Source organism: Trachurus trachurus, assembly GCF_905171665.1.
Source record: "Trachurus trachurus genome assembly, chromosome: 22".
Taxonomy (NCBI): domain Eukaryota; kingdom Metazoa; phylum Chordata; class Actinopteri; order Carangiformes; family Carangidae; genus Trachurus; species Trachurus trachurus.
Window position 1 is genome coordinate 20,504,350 of NC_139907.1, and position 17,099 is coordinate 20,521,448.

Genomic DNA, 17,099 nt, shown 5'->3' on the forward strand with positions numbered 1-17,099 from the left:
AAACCTGAACTAGGCAGGACATAGTAACAAAGTTGTTTTCAATAGAAAGATGTGGTGTTGTTTATTGAAACAGACTAATTGTAGGCCCATGGTCAGGACCGTTGCTTTCAAGATATGGATCCAGCTGCTGTGAACTATGGTCGTGGACCGTATGTGTTAAAATCTTATTGTCTGGCACTTTTGAATGTACAGTTAAAAGTTTCTCTTGAAATATAAAACATCCTCTAGTATTTGTATGATTGTTTTGACAAAGCTGTAGAAGACGCTGCAGACGTGCAGAAGGTTCAGGGCTTTGATTGGACTATTTGCTGTCAATCAAATCTGGCATCCCTGGTGGAGCTGCCTGCAGGCTTTCCTCTCCTCGATGCTGTCAGAGCAGTATAACAGACTGTGGTCCACAGACAAACTCTTGTCAGACACTTTCCTCTGCAGCTGATGTAAAGTCGCTGTTACATTCAGAGTCTGGGAAACGTTTGAAGTGAGTGTTTACCCAGGATTTATTTAGTTCTGGACAGGATTTTCAATATCAAATCTATTTCCACTGAAGTCTCATGTCAAAGGTCCCCTCTAATCTTGTCAATGGAAGACATATCAAAACTGCACACGATGAAGTGATTGCTAATGATGGGATATTGAAGACAACTGTCCCGTGTTGCTGCAGTTCGCCGGTCTTTGTGGCAGATTTACATATGTTGAGATCACGGCTCTAATCTGAAGCACATGGGAATATTTGACCTGCTCAGTGTGCGAGTATTATGTTTCCCAGTGCGTATGTTCTCAGAGTTATGCACACAACGTACTAGACACACTAATACACACACACACACACAGGTTGTTCTGATCACAGGTCCCTCTAGCAATGAAACCCATCCCCTTCCCATCTGCTGTACGCCTCCAGTAAAAATATTCCCCCCTAATCTACAATAACAGCCTTCAGACATTCCTGCAGCCCCAGCCGGACCGAAGGGAAAACTCTGTTATCAGAACCACTCCAGTGACTAACATTCACACAGCAGGGTGGCCTGCTTCTGGCGCAGGCCATCCTGTAACTGAAAGGTCACAGCTTTGAACCGCCACCACACGCAGCTTGTCCATCAACAACCGAGTGTCCTGACTGTGTCTTTGTGGCAAAACAGGGAAGATCTAAACCACCAGAGGTTCAGGAACAAAGCCATGTGGCACAGCCGGAGTCGAGGAAAACTCACCTGACACGAAATACCACCCAGATGTCATCAGAAAATATATAAATTCATAGTGTCAAAAACCACTGTTAAACAATCACTAGATCATATTTAGCAGTTCAGATCCGTTAACGTCCCTGAACCAAGACTATCCTCTAATTTACTGGTGACTTACACTGAAAATATCCATCTTAATCTACATCAACACAACCCCTGACGTGTGTGTTTTGTCAAGAGCACATAAACACACGCGGACACCTGACTTCTTAATATATCTCTCTGTGCCCTCACACACAGCTGGATGGGCTAAAGTTACACATGGCTTGATCAACAGACTGACTCAATCATGTCTGTGTGTGTGTGTGTGTGTGTGTGTGTGTGTGTGTGTGTGTGTGTGTGTGTGTGTGTGTGTGTGTGTGTGTGTGTGTGTGTGTGTGTGTGTGTGTGTGTTAACTCAGAGTTTGTGTGACAGTCCCTGTGCTCGTTGTGAAGTTTACAGGATGCTGGGTCGAGCTGGCAGAAGGACACACAGCTGCACAACGCCTCTGCTGGGAAGTTAGATTTATCTGGCAGTAGCCTGATACATTTCTTTAATCAACAGCCGGCATAGTATTTGGTCACAGTGAACGTATTACACCACTTCACCTATATGTCTTTTTCACAATTTTAAGTTTTACCGAATTAATTTTACTAATCAAGTAGCCTAGAGATTTAAAAAATAACATTAAAGGTCTAATATCATGCTAATCTCAGAATTTTTTATTAGGTTAAAAATGGATTTATCCTACGCTCAGAGTCAAAGTGGGATGTTTTGGTTGGTAAATGTATGTTTCTAAACACCTTTTAGCATGATTAGCATAGTTGTGTCAAGAATAGGCCCCTACACAGCGACCCAAAAGGCAAACAAACCAAACCCTCACCCTGGTCTTGAAGGCGTCCTAAGCAGGAGCAGCGATACTCAAGGTAATATTTGTTTATTTATTAGGATCTCTAATAAATCCAGGAGGAGATAATATGAAGTGGGACTAACTGTATGTATTACTGTAAGCTTCAGACGGATCCTTTAGTGTGCAGTCCCAGATAGGCAGCACAGTTTAGCCTGTTAGCATAAGAAATAAATTACAGAGCACAGCAGCCACCATCGTTTTATTTCAGGATATCAATAACATAAGTGTTAAACATTACCAAACCAAACATAAGTCAGCTGTGCACCAGATGACTGGATGCTAATATAGCTAAATATTCCCTCTGGACAAAACGGTTTCTTTAGTAGGAAACGTAGCCAATACATTTTATTCATTGTGGTTCATTCTCAAACACCAATTGAACTTTTAACTTTTACCTAAAGATGGTGAGAATAAAAACATCATCACCACAAATAATTAGGACTTGACCTCGACATTACTACATCTTAGGTTCGGGTTGTAAGCGTTGCTACTGAAAGTGAAAATTTCCCTGATGCTTTTTTTTGTATAGTATAAGAACAAGAAGACTGATTCATCCTGCTTTTAAACTAACCAATTCATTCAGTCATTAAATGAAAGTGAGATGAAATACCATAATGAGTAATAAATGCCATTATGAATATGAGTGATGATTGACTAATCTAAGAAACTGCTGTCGGCTAAAATAATAAATCTCTGTCTCTCTCTCAAACATACGCAGACATCTGTCGACGCCGTCATCTTTACATGTGGGAAGAAACAGCGGGGTGTGTGTTTGTGTATGTGAGCGAGTGAAAGCTTTTGGATATGATTATATAGAGCGGGGAGTCACACCCTGACTTGGAGTCCTGCATCCAGACGCACAGACACTCACACAAAATAACAATGTCAAACCCAAACACACATGGCCAAAGGACACACCCTGCCTTCACGAGGCGAGCAGTTCTTACAAGATGTAAAAGACATTTGTTTTAAAACTCATTGTGTTCTCATATTGTCAGACACATTCACACATGAGCAAAAAGTCCCAGTCTAACACAAAGTCAATCTGTCTGCCAGGCCAGTGTGTGTGTGTGTGTGTGTGTGTGTGTGTGTGTGTGTGTGTGTGTGTGTGTGTGTGTGTGTGTGTGTGTGTGTGTGTGTGTGTGTGTGTGTGTGTGTGTGTGTGTGTGTGTGTGTGTGTGTGTGTGTGTGTGTGTGTGTGTGAATATCTCACAGAAGTTTTAGGAACACAAGAAAGTAAAGCACACACACACAGTCACGTTTCAAAGTCACCTTTACATCTCTTCTTATTTCCACAGTTTCAATTGTTCTATTATGTATGAGCTGATGTGTGCAGATGGCAAAAAAGTGTAAGTTGGGTAGAAAGTGAAAAGCAAACACCCCCACACACTTTATAGAGCTCTACACACACACACACACACACACACACACACACACACACACACACACACACACACACACATACCAATATGGATGCAACATAAAAGAAAATAAACTCACCCCCTTGCTCCTTAAACTCTGTTTTGCTGCTTTTAAAGCAAAAGTAAAATGTAGAGGACAAAAGAAAGACAGAGACTTCAAGACGACTGCGAAGGAGTGAGTGAGGTGAGAGGAAGAGGACAAGAGGGAGGAGGAGGAGGAGCTGTGTTTGGCTAGCTAACAATCCTCTTAGCCCGGTTATGTCATGGGACCAAGCTAATCCTACCTTCACTGACTGACCACACACACACACACACACACAGTGGCTGACTAACCAACAGACTGACCAACACAGATACACATATACAAACATGGTCGGTGACTGGAGAAACCGAGGCCTAACCAACATGTACGAAGTCAGTGTCTCGCCCGGGTTAAACACAATGGCTGACACGGACGAAAATAGCATTTAGAGACAAATAAAAAGCTGCCAGCATGAAGTCAGTAGCTGTTTTTATCTTCTGACTCATTATTTTGTGGAGAAGATAACAGGATAAAGTAACATAAGAGTTAGCTAATGGTAATTAGTCATGCTGTTGACAACAGGCTAATTCTCATTTTATCTGTTTGTCGGACAGTGTGTTATACTTACCGAGCAATTACTGAGTATATCATGTGTGTGTGTGTGTGTGTGTGTGTGTGTGTGTGTGTGTGTGTTTACGTGCGTGTTCGCATGGTAGAAAACTATAATCATCACTGTCACTAATCCGTGGGCTAATCCCCCCTAGACTACACACAAATACACATACACACACACACAAATGTGCACATGTATTCTGCACACCTATGTGAAACCTCACAAACTCATGCACAAATCAAATTCATTCATATGGATTCACAAAGACAATATAATTAAATAAATATGGTTCACTGGATTGGATTTTACCAGCTAAACTTGACACACGTGAGCAACTTGAAGGTGCTTGTAAAGTTTCTTGCACATTTCCATTGCACTGTACAGTGTTGTGTATAATATACAACAGCATTTACTAAAGTCGAGGCAAATTCGCAATATATCTTTTAGCATAAAGGACAATTCTGGGCAAATTCAACTCGGGGTGTATTTTCCTAACATTTTAGGTCTAAAAGAAGGAATCTGAAGATTTTCAGTTTAATTGCTCCTGTTTTGCGGTAGTTGTGTCTGTCTCTGCATCGCCGCAATTCCTTTCCACAGACAGCATCAGATGGCTACTCAAACATGCACAGAGAAGTTTATTTACTTCAAGCAAGTCAAGAGTTGATATTTCTGTGTTTCTAACACAAACAGGAGCTTCCGACTGCACGTGAACACACCGAGCATGTCAACTTGGGTCTTGCGCGAGACTCCGGGAGACTTTGAATTAGATCTAGTTTTACAAACATGTCGGCTTGCTGGAAGTAAATAAACTTCTCGGTGCATGTTTGAGTAGCCATCTGACGCTGTCTGTGGAAAAAAATTGCGGCTTTGATGGATGTAAAGAGCCTAAGCAGCGGAACTTGCATCCAATCCCATTCATCGCTGCCGTGGCGATGCGGGGACAGACACAACTACCGCAAAACAGGAGCAATTAAACTGAAAATCTTCAGATTCCTTCTTTTAGACCTAAAATGTTAGGAAAATACAGCCCCGAGTTGAATTTGCCCGGAATTGTCCTTTAACGCCTGAGACCATAAAACTATGCTGCAGGTGTTGGAGAGTGCAAAAGGTCCCTAATGCACAATAGGTCCTGGTGTTGAGGTTGAGCTAATCGGAGATGCACAGCACACCGTGTCCTGCACCTTCAGTCCAGCCCAACTCCAGTGTGTGTGTGTGTGTGTGTGTGTGCGGGCACCTACCCTGTCATTAGCGCTTTCATCCGAGGTCCAGCTCTGCTCCAAAGGCTGCTGACTTCCTGCATATAAATGAACAAGCAAAGGAAATCTGAACAATCTGAGCAGAGGTACTGAAACAAGACGTTAAAGATGGAGTTGGACGAGTTGAGCCTTTTGTGACGGGCCGAGTGTGAGGGAGAAAGAGAGAGACAGAGAGAGAGGGAGGGAGGGAAAGGGCCTTGGCCTTAATTAACCATTCAACCGTGTGTGTTCCTTATCACAAAGACAAATGGACAGGTCACATCGGCCTTAGGGTGTAAAGAATTCCCTTTCCTTTCTGTTAAGCAGCACATAAATCATAGTTGCATGATTGCATCAAAATCCCTAACACATTACAAATGTCTACATGCTTTTTCTTCATGTAGTTATGCATACATGTTTGATATCTTCCATAACAATCATGCTCCTTTTCAAGTAGGCTATTCTCCCATTCTGCTGGTGTAGAAAGGGAAAGTTAGAACGTGTCCTTGTTTGCACTGTCCTTGTTTTAATTCAGTCTTTCTTGTTCCAGCTGCTCGGGATGTAGAGGATGTTGTTGGCAACTGGCCTGCTACAGTACATAGGACAAGGTGTTACCTTATAGTAATATTGATTCTGCATGGGCTACACACACACACACTGGTTTGTTTGTACCATCAAAAACACATAATAGGAAGTGTAATTAATTATTTGCTTTCTTGTGGGGTGAGATAAAGATGTGACTGACTTAGATAAACTCTGGGTATAAATAAAAAGGCCGTATTACTACTTATCTATATGTGGCTCTGTCTTTCTCCCAGTGTGTAATCTATTAATAGCATCATTCGTTTTAATGCTACTAAGACCAGACAGGTCCAATCTGGGCTAATCCGCCGCAGCTCCAAGTTTCACCTCCAGTCAATAGAGCACTTACAGGCGGTGCTTTACATTCACCGGAGCAGATGAGTGTATCTTACGATCAACACACGGCTATAACTGACTCCAGGACGGTTTAAGCTGCGATGATAACAATCAGGAGTTCTTCGTGGAGACGAGAGAAACGCATCAAGATTTAGTTCTATGTGTTTGTACTGTATGGTTTTCATGATGTGGAGAAGCAGGGTGAGAGGGGGGTGATGTCCTTGTGTTGGGAGAGCCAAAACTGGGCTCGGGAGGAGGTAATACATTAGGGTAATGTGTTGCTCTGATCTTCTGAGAGTAATTGGCCAGTTTAAGAAGCTGTTTTATGATATTAGGTGAGGAGCCAAATGCAAGTTGGCAGCAAACAGAGGGGACAGTTTGGCTGCTGCAGGGAGACATCAAGCAGCCATGTCACTCATCACTTTGTACTAGTGTTGCAAAGGTGACTGTTCACATCTGGGTTACATAAGGAAAAGGGGAAAACAGGATCTCCTCTTGACGGCGGGCGATCAAATGAACTGCTGCTCTTTTTGTTTTATCTTACCAGAGAGCCTACAGGGTAAAGTCTGACGGACTATTGTGTTCTCTTACACGTCCAAGCCCTTCAAGTAATGTCTAGAGGAGTTCAAGGTTGCAGTGCATGTGTGACAGGATTCTTACTGAGACTAACTGGAGGCTATACACAATCCTCCCTCCTGCTACACATCTTGCTCAAGCTGAATACAAACATCCTGACAAACCAGCTCCTGCTCCTCTTCTAATTTCACAACCAGTCCCCTAAAAACTCTCTGCTTCTTGTTTTTTTTTATCTCAGTAACAAATCTGGCTCTTCTTTGCCCTCCTTATCTTTTGCGTGTCTCCTCCTCTGGGTCCTGACTGAAGGTCTGAAACAGGTCTCTCTGTATCAGGCCTCTGGAGGCAGGTTGGTTCACTCTCTGTCACCTTGACCTATATGTCCTGAGATCCATATAGATTACATATGTCAAACTCACTCTGGAGGAAGAGATCCCCTCCTCCCTCAGCTGATTCTTCTTCTTCTTCGCAAAAAAACTCACTAACCTGACTTTTAAGATCCCTGAGGACCTTCGGGTTGTTTTATTTTAACTCTCTCATTGGACATCTCCCATTTGTTTTCAGTCTTACACAGCCGGAACTTGAGAGGAGCTGTTCCTCCCCTCAGGTCTGCCATGCTGGGAGTTTTCTTGTGCTCTTTTAGCCCGGAGCAGATCAAAGACTGCACACCGGGTTTCAATTTGGTTGTTCAGCTTTTACCCTTGAGATGGGTTACACACCTGAAAGAGCCTCATCTTTGCAGACTGTAAATCTGTTCTGACTTTCATCTACCTCTCTGGGTCTTGCAATATGTGTCTTTGACCGAACTGGGGCCGTAAGATTTTTGAACCTGTTCTTTTTTATTGCTTGTATCTCTCGTTTCCCAATTCCCCTTTAAACTCTAGTCTTACCAGTTATAAATATTTTGTGCAAAGGGCAGATGGTGAATTTGGATGGGATGTGGCAAACAGTGCCATGTGATAATGTAACAATGATAGCAGTGCATATAAACATTAGGGTTATGGTTAAATGTTGTCATGTCTTTTGTCAGTTGACAAATAGCTATCTATAGAGAATTATAGAAGTTCATTAAACACAATGTTGTTTATTACGCCTTCCTTGTTTCGTTTAATAATAACTTCAAGGTTGGCGGTTTTCTTCTCCATGGATAAGACTGTGTACAACAGGCTGAGCAAATCTATACTATAACTATAGCAAAGTAGATCAACAGTAAAGCACCTCAGATTCTCAGTCTCACTACATTGTTACTGTATGAATGAATGAACGAGATTTGAGTAACACTTTATAATAAATACACACTATTAAGCATTAGTTAAGCATTAATAAATACTGAATTCTTCATTTATAATGCATAAATAGCCTACTCATTAGTATGTAGTTTATAAATACAGTCAGTGCTTATCAATGACGAGTAAAACATTTGTTGTGTTTATAAACTACATACTAATGAGTATTCATGTGTTATAACTGATGAATTCAGTATTTCATGCTTAACTAATGCTTAATAGTGTGTACTTATTATAAAGTGTTACCGAACTTTGGTATATCACACAGTATATGAGTGAGAGAAGAAAATGAATGAAATGACAGAACCCAGTCTGAGCTAGGTTCCTCCAAAAATGTTTTGCCCCTGGCTACTTCCCACACAGAGCAGTTACTCACACAGAAAAACACAAAAACCGCTTTTCTTCTGTAGTATTAGGCTTCTTAATCTTACCCTGCTGCTCCTGAATCTGTTACAAAGCTGCTGGCACAACAAGCTGAGCTAAATCCTGCTCTTTGTTGACAGAATACTGGAGAGGAATGTAGCATGAATATAGCATTAATAAAGGTTTATATGCCAACAGTAATACGTACATGGGAAAAGCCTCAATGGATTTTATATGACTCAGCCAAGTTGATAAAAAAAAAAAAAAAAGACTTATAAGTGTTAAAGGTTTAACTCACTGTTCATAATAAACTTCACTGTGCACAAGCATATGGTAATGATGAGCCTCTAATGGATTATAATTGTGTTTTTAATGAATGGGGAGTAAAAAGGGACGGTACCAGTAGGTGGTGAGGTTGTCCTGTCCCTGCAGGGGAGCAGACACAGGCACAAAAACACACCGGTGTAAAAGCGCGGCACTGCAGCAGCCCTGCTGTTGTGCACTTTGTGTGCTGCTAATACACACAGATATTACACAATCATTCATTTACAGGACAGAAGTTTGACTTTTGGAGAAAAGAAATCATGTTGAATGGTCAGGCTGGTTTAGCATCAATGTTTAATAGGCTACTTCATACTGAGAACTGATTTCACAAATGTCTTCATTAGTGCACAAATGACTATTCTCCTAGAATATCATCTGACATTTCTGCTGCAGACAAACATCTTTCTGTCCCTGTCCTCCACTCCTTCAGGTTTGCACCATCCATGTTATGTAACTAATCATCTTATCTAGCTAATTACTGACAGAGCCCCTGACCTCACCTCTAAACCTTACACACACACCACTGTCTCCGTCTCAGTCTCTGTGTGTTTTCCACATGTGAGTGAAAGCTGCTCTAAACAGAAAACACATAAAATTAGTTTAATTAAAAAGACGCAGTTACACTCATATAAGAAGTGTGGGTGGATTCCACATGTCATGTCCGGGTGTTTGTTTTGCTGTACCTTGTGGCCAGGAGGGACAGTGTCTGAGGTAGAAGCTGACCTCCGGCCTCCTGGCCCCCCACTGCTGAAGGAGATCCAACAATAACAACTCCTGAGGGAGAACTCGCTCTGCGGGGAGATGGAGGGTGAGAAAACGTGAGACTGTGCCTCGTTCTCATTAACCAAGAAAGTTATTTACATTCAGAGTAAAAAAAACCAAAACAAAACATAAACCCTTCTTAAAAATGTAAAAGTATATAAGTAATGAGCATTCTGATTTCCTTTTGATAATCATCATTCAATATTTCTGTGATTCAATCCTTACATCCTTAAAATATTTCCATTTAGCAGTTGGGCACAATCAGTAAAGTGAGGTTTTTACAATCTTAAGCTATTTGTTAGTTTTCTCTTCACACTGAACATGGGTTTGTGTTGCTGGCAGGAGGTGGTGTCGCTTGACAAGAGCCTCAGCCACCATTGCATTTATGAGACAGGAGGTCATGATGTGACCTCTGATCAGCGCTGTCGTCGGGGCGGCTATCACAAAGTGATAAGATGAGTCAGGTCTAGCTGGTTAGCATGCAAGCTTCAGAAGAAGAAAATAAGTGATAGAGACACAAATAAACATTGGAATTAGGTTAGATCCTGAACTCACAATGCTTCCTCTTGACTGGCCTGCGTAGCAACAGCAAAACTTAGAAAAAGCTCCTTTAAAGATCCCTTGAGGGAAAATGAGTGCTTCGACTTTTGAAAACTTAAAAGCTGTCCTCTAATTTTACTGCTAATTGTCACTGATAATGTGCAATAAGGCTGGAAACCTGCTAAGACTCTAAAACCTCTCAAATAATTGACCCTAACTCGAATACTAACCCAAGGCAACTTCATTTAAATCTTATATGGTGTCTGTAATGGCTGACATTAAAAATATGTATTTGTATAATTAATTCTTTTCGACCTATAACTCGGACACATTTATATGATTAAAGCAGGAAACCAAAAAGAATGAAGGTCAGAGTATAGCAGCTTTGTCAAAACCCAATTACAATATTCTCACAGCAAAATACATCTATCCATCCAGGCTAATAATACACACACGTAGACAATGGCTTTGTGGCTGCACTCACACACACCAGCTGTGAGGCTACTTGTGGCCTTGAGGCACGGCCTCTCGTCACACAGCAAAGCTTTGACACAACATAATTTACACACCACCGTTTATTATGTGTTGCTTTACCACGTCAACCTCTAAGAGACAGCGTAGCATTAGAGCCATTTATAGCCTGTCTGACCGCTCAGTCACACCACACCGCTACACACAAACACACTGTGTTGTTATGTGGATCACTGCTATGATTGAATGAATGTAGGCCGTGCTTTAATGGTCGCTCTCCATGTCTGCGTGTGATGGACTGGACTATTCAAGTTTTACAATGACATCCAGTATACAGGAAGCACTCAGCACTCTTATTGATTTAACCAGTTGTAAGCAGTGATATATCTGCCTTTGATTATAATTAGGTCTAAAACAAAACAATCTGGGTCAGAGTCACACACTGTGATTATCCTGTCATATAATACCAGATTATAATCATATATACTCTAATGCTCAAAAGACAGCCTGTCAATATTAATCATATGAGTGCCAGATACTGTGTGATAAAGACACACATCAGGCTACAATGAAAAGAAAACAAAAAAGAATAATTGAGTTTTGGTGGGCTTATAGTCCACATCAATAGGGTGCTGTAGGAATGAGATTTTAAACTGAGAAATAAGATGACATTTGTTCACTCCTTGTGGGTTTGGTTAATGGAAGATTAGTGTTTCATCTAATTATTTTAAAAATTGTTGGCATAACAGTCTGTTGGTTGACCGTGTAGACAGATTGATGTGTTTTTTTTGAAGGTTCACATGAGCTCAGGTCACATAGAAAACTGCTGCAACAAAGTCAATCCAAATCATGAATTTATAGATTTAAAAGTGCATCCTCTGCATAAATGGAGACTTATTGAACTGGCCTCTTCCTGCTGTAGCTTTTTAATCTTTTAGGATCTGTAACTGGTTCTTATTGATGTGCTACTCAGAAATTGTATGTTCAATATGGTTCTACAGATTTCATACGATGTGAAAACAGGCTCTGTGGACTGTTCTGGCATCCTCCAGCTTGGTGTTTTGGTTTACTGTTTCAGTAAGAGGCAGCTGTTTACAGTTAAAAACATGATAAACATAGAGGGTTATTTAGCAGCTAAAAAGCAAGATAATTCCTAATTGGACTTTTTATTCAAAGAACATGACTTTTTGTTGATATCTAAAGTTGCTACATGTAGATGTATTGTATCATCTTCATGGATTTTATGAAGTCGATATGCTACGTTCAGGACTTATTCAGTCACTTCAGTGTCAGTCAGTAAGTTTCATTCACCACTGATCAAACGACAGATGAACTCACCATGCCCGTTCCATACTTCAGCCAGGTGACACTCCCCCTCGCCGGCCTCTTTGCAGTATTCAACCACGTCGACCACCCTGGTTGCCGGAGTAACCGGGACCTCAGTTAGCATTTGCTGGGTGTCATTGAGGTAAACTGTCAGGATCACCTGTAACCATAGAGACACCAGGGTTAAATGCAATTAAAATGTCTTACCACCACCCCTCACGCCTTACTCCACCCCACCCACCAACGATTAGGCATTTCTCAGTCACGGACATGACTGATCACTAATTAACTTAGCTTACTACTGCTTTATCCATTATTCAGCAGAGTCTCTACTATTGATAAATGACTCATCCCTGTTGCTGAGCACCGAGAAGGAGCCTGATTGATCAAAGTGTTGTCACATTCAGATTAAGTGAAAACGCACTTAAATCCAATCAAGGCAACTCGGCCAGGATGACAACATAGCAACCTGAGCTGCAGATGGGAATTTAATCTAATTAAATCTCAAAGCTTTCAAGACACAACATGATGTACATGTAATGTGATAAGAACTGAGGGAGAGAGGCCGACTGTGTTGAACAGCTACTGATAACAGCAGCTTGTAATAAGATATCCATCTGACTAGACAAGATGTTGATTGATTACACTTTTAATTAACTATCAATAATAAATTCCCTCTTGGCTCAAGATGAAGGCTTGACCAAATCTAACTTGTAACAAATGTAAATCTTCAGCTAGCTTTGTTAATAAAGGAAAGTATGGTGTGATCAATTAGCTTTGGTTTATCACCATTTTCTCATCATTAACAAATTTGGAAAAGCAATAGATGATTATGAAAGTATCAAGTGGGGGGCAATGAGCCAACGTGAAATCATTTTTATAAAATCCTCCAAATTCTGCAGCCAAAAGATTAAAATAGCAATCAGAAAGAGGACATCCTGTGTTATCGCCAGTGATGTCATTGGCAATGTCACTGGTGATGTCATGTCAGATAGTCAGTCGGCAGTTGAAAGATAAATTTAGGGTAATCTGGGATAGGAACACACACACACACACCCACTATCTCTCTCACACACACAGATACAGATACACTTTTAATCTCAATGTTTCATTCTCTCCCTCACACACACACATACACACCCACGCACGCGTTACATTGCATACTGTCCACAAACTCCAGCTTGCACACACACACATGCACACGCACAGTATATACTATACATGAATCCACATTATTCTATACACCTGTCCCAGATCATGTGAAACAATCTGTAGTTGAATGCAGACAGGCTGAGCAGGGACACACTCCAAAGCTTGGATTAGATACACACAACCCGCAACACACACACATAAACCCTAAAACCCTGCAAACACGGTAGGGGTTTTTTACTAGTCCACAAATCATTTAAAGTCGGCTAATCGTGGCCACACAAGGGCTGTAATGTTTCTGTTTGGTCAGAAACATGATCAGTTGTTACACTGAAGGGCTCTAGATGAAAAGACATTTTATATAATCAAATCATTCAGAGTGGTTTTCTCATTTGAGCCATAAAATACTCCTAATTCTGAAAAAAAAAAACACAGTCCAAAATATCCTGTGTAAATGCAGCACGGACACACACACACACACACACACACACACTACACCGTCGTTCTGGCACGGTGGAGAGCTGGAGGAAGTGTTGAGTGGCTGTGTAGCTGTGCCACGATTGTTGTAACAGCTGGAACAATCACAGAGGGTCACCGCGGCAACTATGAGAGAATAAGTAGCCTGACAACTGGGTAATGTGTAAGTCTATTCAGCCAGAGTCATGTGTCACTTTACCAAATGTAGATCACGGTGACAATGGCTGGCCGTCTTGGACAGAAGTCGCACATGTGACATTAATATCAGAGACCAACAATCTGTGTTAATCTTCCAGCGACCAGCTGTGTTATACACACTGATTACAGGCACAACAGTGTTTTTACAGATTTGGTATTAAAACTCTGCAGTTCTTAAAAGACCTAAATACTAGGGCTGGGACGATATGCTTTTCTCCCGATTCGATTCTTCTACGATTTTTTGGATGGCGATTCGATTTAAATTGCGATTCTACGATATTGCCGATTCTCTCGATTTTTAGTCGCATTTTTAACATTTATCTGCACACAAATACTGTAGGAGCCTATAAATTAACATACTCCATTATAAAGTGAACTTAAACCCTTTTCAAAGCCTGTACTCTCTGTATGTAAAAGAGGGTAACAAATACACACTGCACAATATTTAAAAAATTCAAAAAAAATTCAAAAAAAAAATTTTTTTTCAAAAAAAAAAAATCGATTTTTGACAAAAAAAAATCGATTTAAAAATCGTCAAAAAAGATATCGCGATATCTATGTGAATCGATTTTTTCTCCCACCCCTACTAAATACGCTCTGGATCAGATTGAAAGTTAAATACAGACACTAAAGACCAGTAGAAAAGAAAAACCTCTTTGTTTCTCAAGATGTCAGAGACTGTGTGTCTCTGACTTCTATGCATCCTCGTCCCCAGCTTGCACATCGTCCTCAGGGAATCCCTCACACTGCACTTAACATTTGACTTATAGTTTGCCTGCAACTGCAACACATGTACATTTTACATCTATTAATCATTATCCTGTATGTATTAGCATGGTTTTTTCTCATATTCTGCCTGCAGTTCATCGTTTAGCTGTGATGCTTCCTGTGGCTGTAAATGTCTGCAGCCATTAAAGGAGTTAAGCACAGATTACTTGTCCTACTTCAAACAATTATTGCCTCAATCTAACTACACTGTAGGGGACAGGGATGAGCAGCGCTGGGGCTCCACAGGGGACTGTACTGGCTCCGTTCCTGTTCACTCTGTATAAAGCTAGATTTTAAATACAACTCTGAGACTTGCCAGATGTAGTAAATACTTAAATGACACAGATTTTGTGGCGTACGTATCAGGACTGGGACAGGTAGAAGGGTAACAGGGATCTGACAATGGGCCTTCATTGATCTAACACTGGACACAAAATGAATCAGGTCGAGATATTGTGAAATATCAGTTGCAGGTAGTGTGAAGAAACTATGTGTTTGGGAATCCAATCTGCTGTTTACACTCACTGTGTAGCTCCAACACAGCCTCTACAAGACAGGTTCTATTACTTGAAATCCTTCTATGAATAGACCGGTCTAAATAGGTCCAGAGAAGGCCACCAAACCTAATCCTGCTGCAAAATCATCACAGTACAGTGTGATACCTGTAAACTGTAAATTCTGTTATCACCATTGTGTCTGTAGAACTGATGCAATAAGACAAAACTGGTCCAGGGCTATATGTCTGCAATGATGCTGAAGAAAATATCATGAAATATACAATAATTCTGATCAACCAACTTGCATATATATATATTTTGTGTAGGCCTACATAACAGTACATATTTTTGTTTTGTACATAGTGTGCATGTCTTTATATTTGTATTCCTTACTTTCTTTACTTGTCCTTCACTTCTATGCTACTGTTGCACATGAATTTTCCACAAGAGGGATCAATAAAAAGTCTTATGACTTCTGCCTTATGTCTTATATGAAAGCAATGTTGGGCCCTCAGGGATACACACTGTACACGTGTCTCATCATTGTAAGTTCAGGCTGAACTCACAGCCAGGACAGCTTAACTCTGTCTGCCAGTAAACAGGACACACAAACACACACACACACACACATAGTGGTAGATTGAGTCGTGGTGCTGAATGGAGTGACTCCGGCTATTTTAGGCAGGAGAGAGGGAGAAGCAGATAGTCAGATAGTCGGAAAGGAGAAAGTGGCTGTGAGCAGGTTGAAGTGACAAACAGCCCAGTCTCCTCTGTCTGTAGAAAACACTTTAGTGCTGATCTTATTCACTTCTCTGGGGCGTTGCAGCACATGCATTGTGTTCATTTTAATGGCGAACGGGCACAGTGGTCGGTAGAACTGAAACCGCTATAGTTCCATCTGCCTCTTCTACCTGAACAGTAAAACCTTCTTGTTTTAATACTGTTGATCTAACTTGTGTCAGTAAAGCATATCTTATATCACACTATAGGGCAAGTACTAGGACTTTCACAAGACACACATTTCACGCTACATTTTCTATGATTTACAACTCAGCTGTATAGCACTGACTCACTGTGAAGAACACGTCTGTATTCCAGTCACAATCAAATGAAACCGCTCCGTCTCTCACTCACCGATGGTTTGGTTTTCCCGCTTCTGAGCTTTTCCTTCGGTCTCCTGCATTTACCCAGTTTGAGGTTTTTAGACAGAAACACCAGTCGCTCCAACACCCGCCCAAAGAAACGCCTCATTGGAAAACCATCGGACAAAAACACACACACCAGTGGGCATAATGCACGTGCGTGTGCACTGCAGGTGCGTGTTCGTCAAAAAGTGAGATAATTAGAGAGAGTGGTGTCTTTGCAGGTGGGAGAGTGTTTGAAATGTGTTGATGTCAGTGTGTGTGTGTGAGTGTGTGTCAGGAGAGGAAGTACAAATATAAGTGTGTGTCAGTGAAGGAGGAGGAGAAGGGGAGGGAGGGAGTCGACTTTCAGTAAATAAGAGGAGAGGGAGAGAGAGAGAGGGTGATGAGGAGGAGAGGCTGATGGGAAATAATACAGAGAATCTGGACACTTTCAGTAGGTGGAGACCATGACACTGAGCTGATATTGGTTTTTATGACCAATCTGATACGGTCCAGTCACCACCATCCACCTCTGATGTGACGGCAGCGTTTCTGTTTCATTTCATCCTTTATCTTACACACTCAGGTTTTGAAAATTCTTCAGGCAGTAGTTTAAATAGTGATGTGTTCATGTGTGTCCATGCTCAAATACATATTATATTGCACATAATATCATTCCAGTAGTCAGATTAACTATTTTCAACCATATCCTATATTCTGCTAATATAACAAATACAGTAAAAACATTCATAAAATCATTTTTTTTCTTGTGACATTCACTGAATCTGCAACACATCATCAGACATGTGATATTAATTATGGCACGTGACAACTGAACCATTAAAAAATCATTTAAAAAAAAGTCCAGGATGTTCCTGTGCTTGTATCTTTAGCCATTTTGCAA

The 17,099-nt window shown here is 41.0% G+C and overlaps 1 protein-coding gene across 2 annotated transcripts in view; it reads right to left on the minus strand.

The window, feature by feature from the left end:
- LOC311005755 (apoptosis-stimulating of p53 protein 1-like) overlaps positions 1–16,508 on the minus strand; it is a 40,891-nt gene extending 24,383 nt beyond the window's left edge. For both annotated transcript variants that reach the window (XM_083998308.1, XM_083998307.1), the window contains exons 1-4: positions 16,206–16,508; positions 11,995–12,142; positions 9,567–9,674; positions 5,423–5,478 (exon numbers count right to left, since the gene is read on the minus strand). In XM_083998308.1, coding sequence (XP_083854434.1) covers positions 5,423–5,478; positions 9,567–9,674; positions 11,995–12,142; positions 16,206–16,322 — 429 coding nt within the window. In that variant the 5' untranslated portion in view covers positions 16,323–16,508. The remainder of the gene's footprint in view (positions 1–5,422; positions 5,479–9,566; positions 9,675–11,994; positions 12,143–16,205) is intronic.
- Positions 16,509–17,099: the final 591 nt, after the last annotated feature.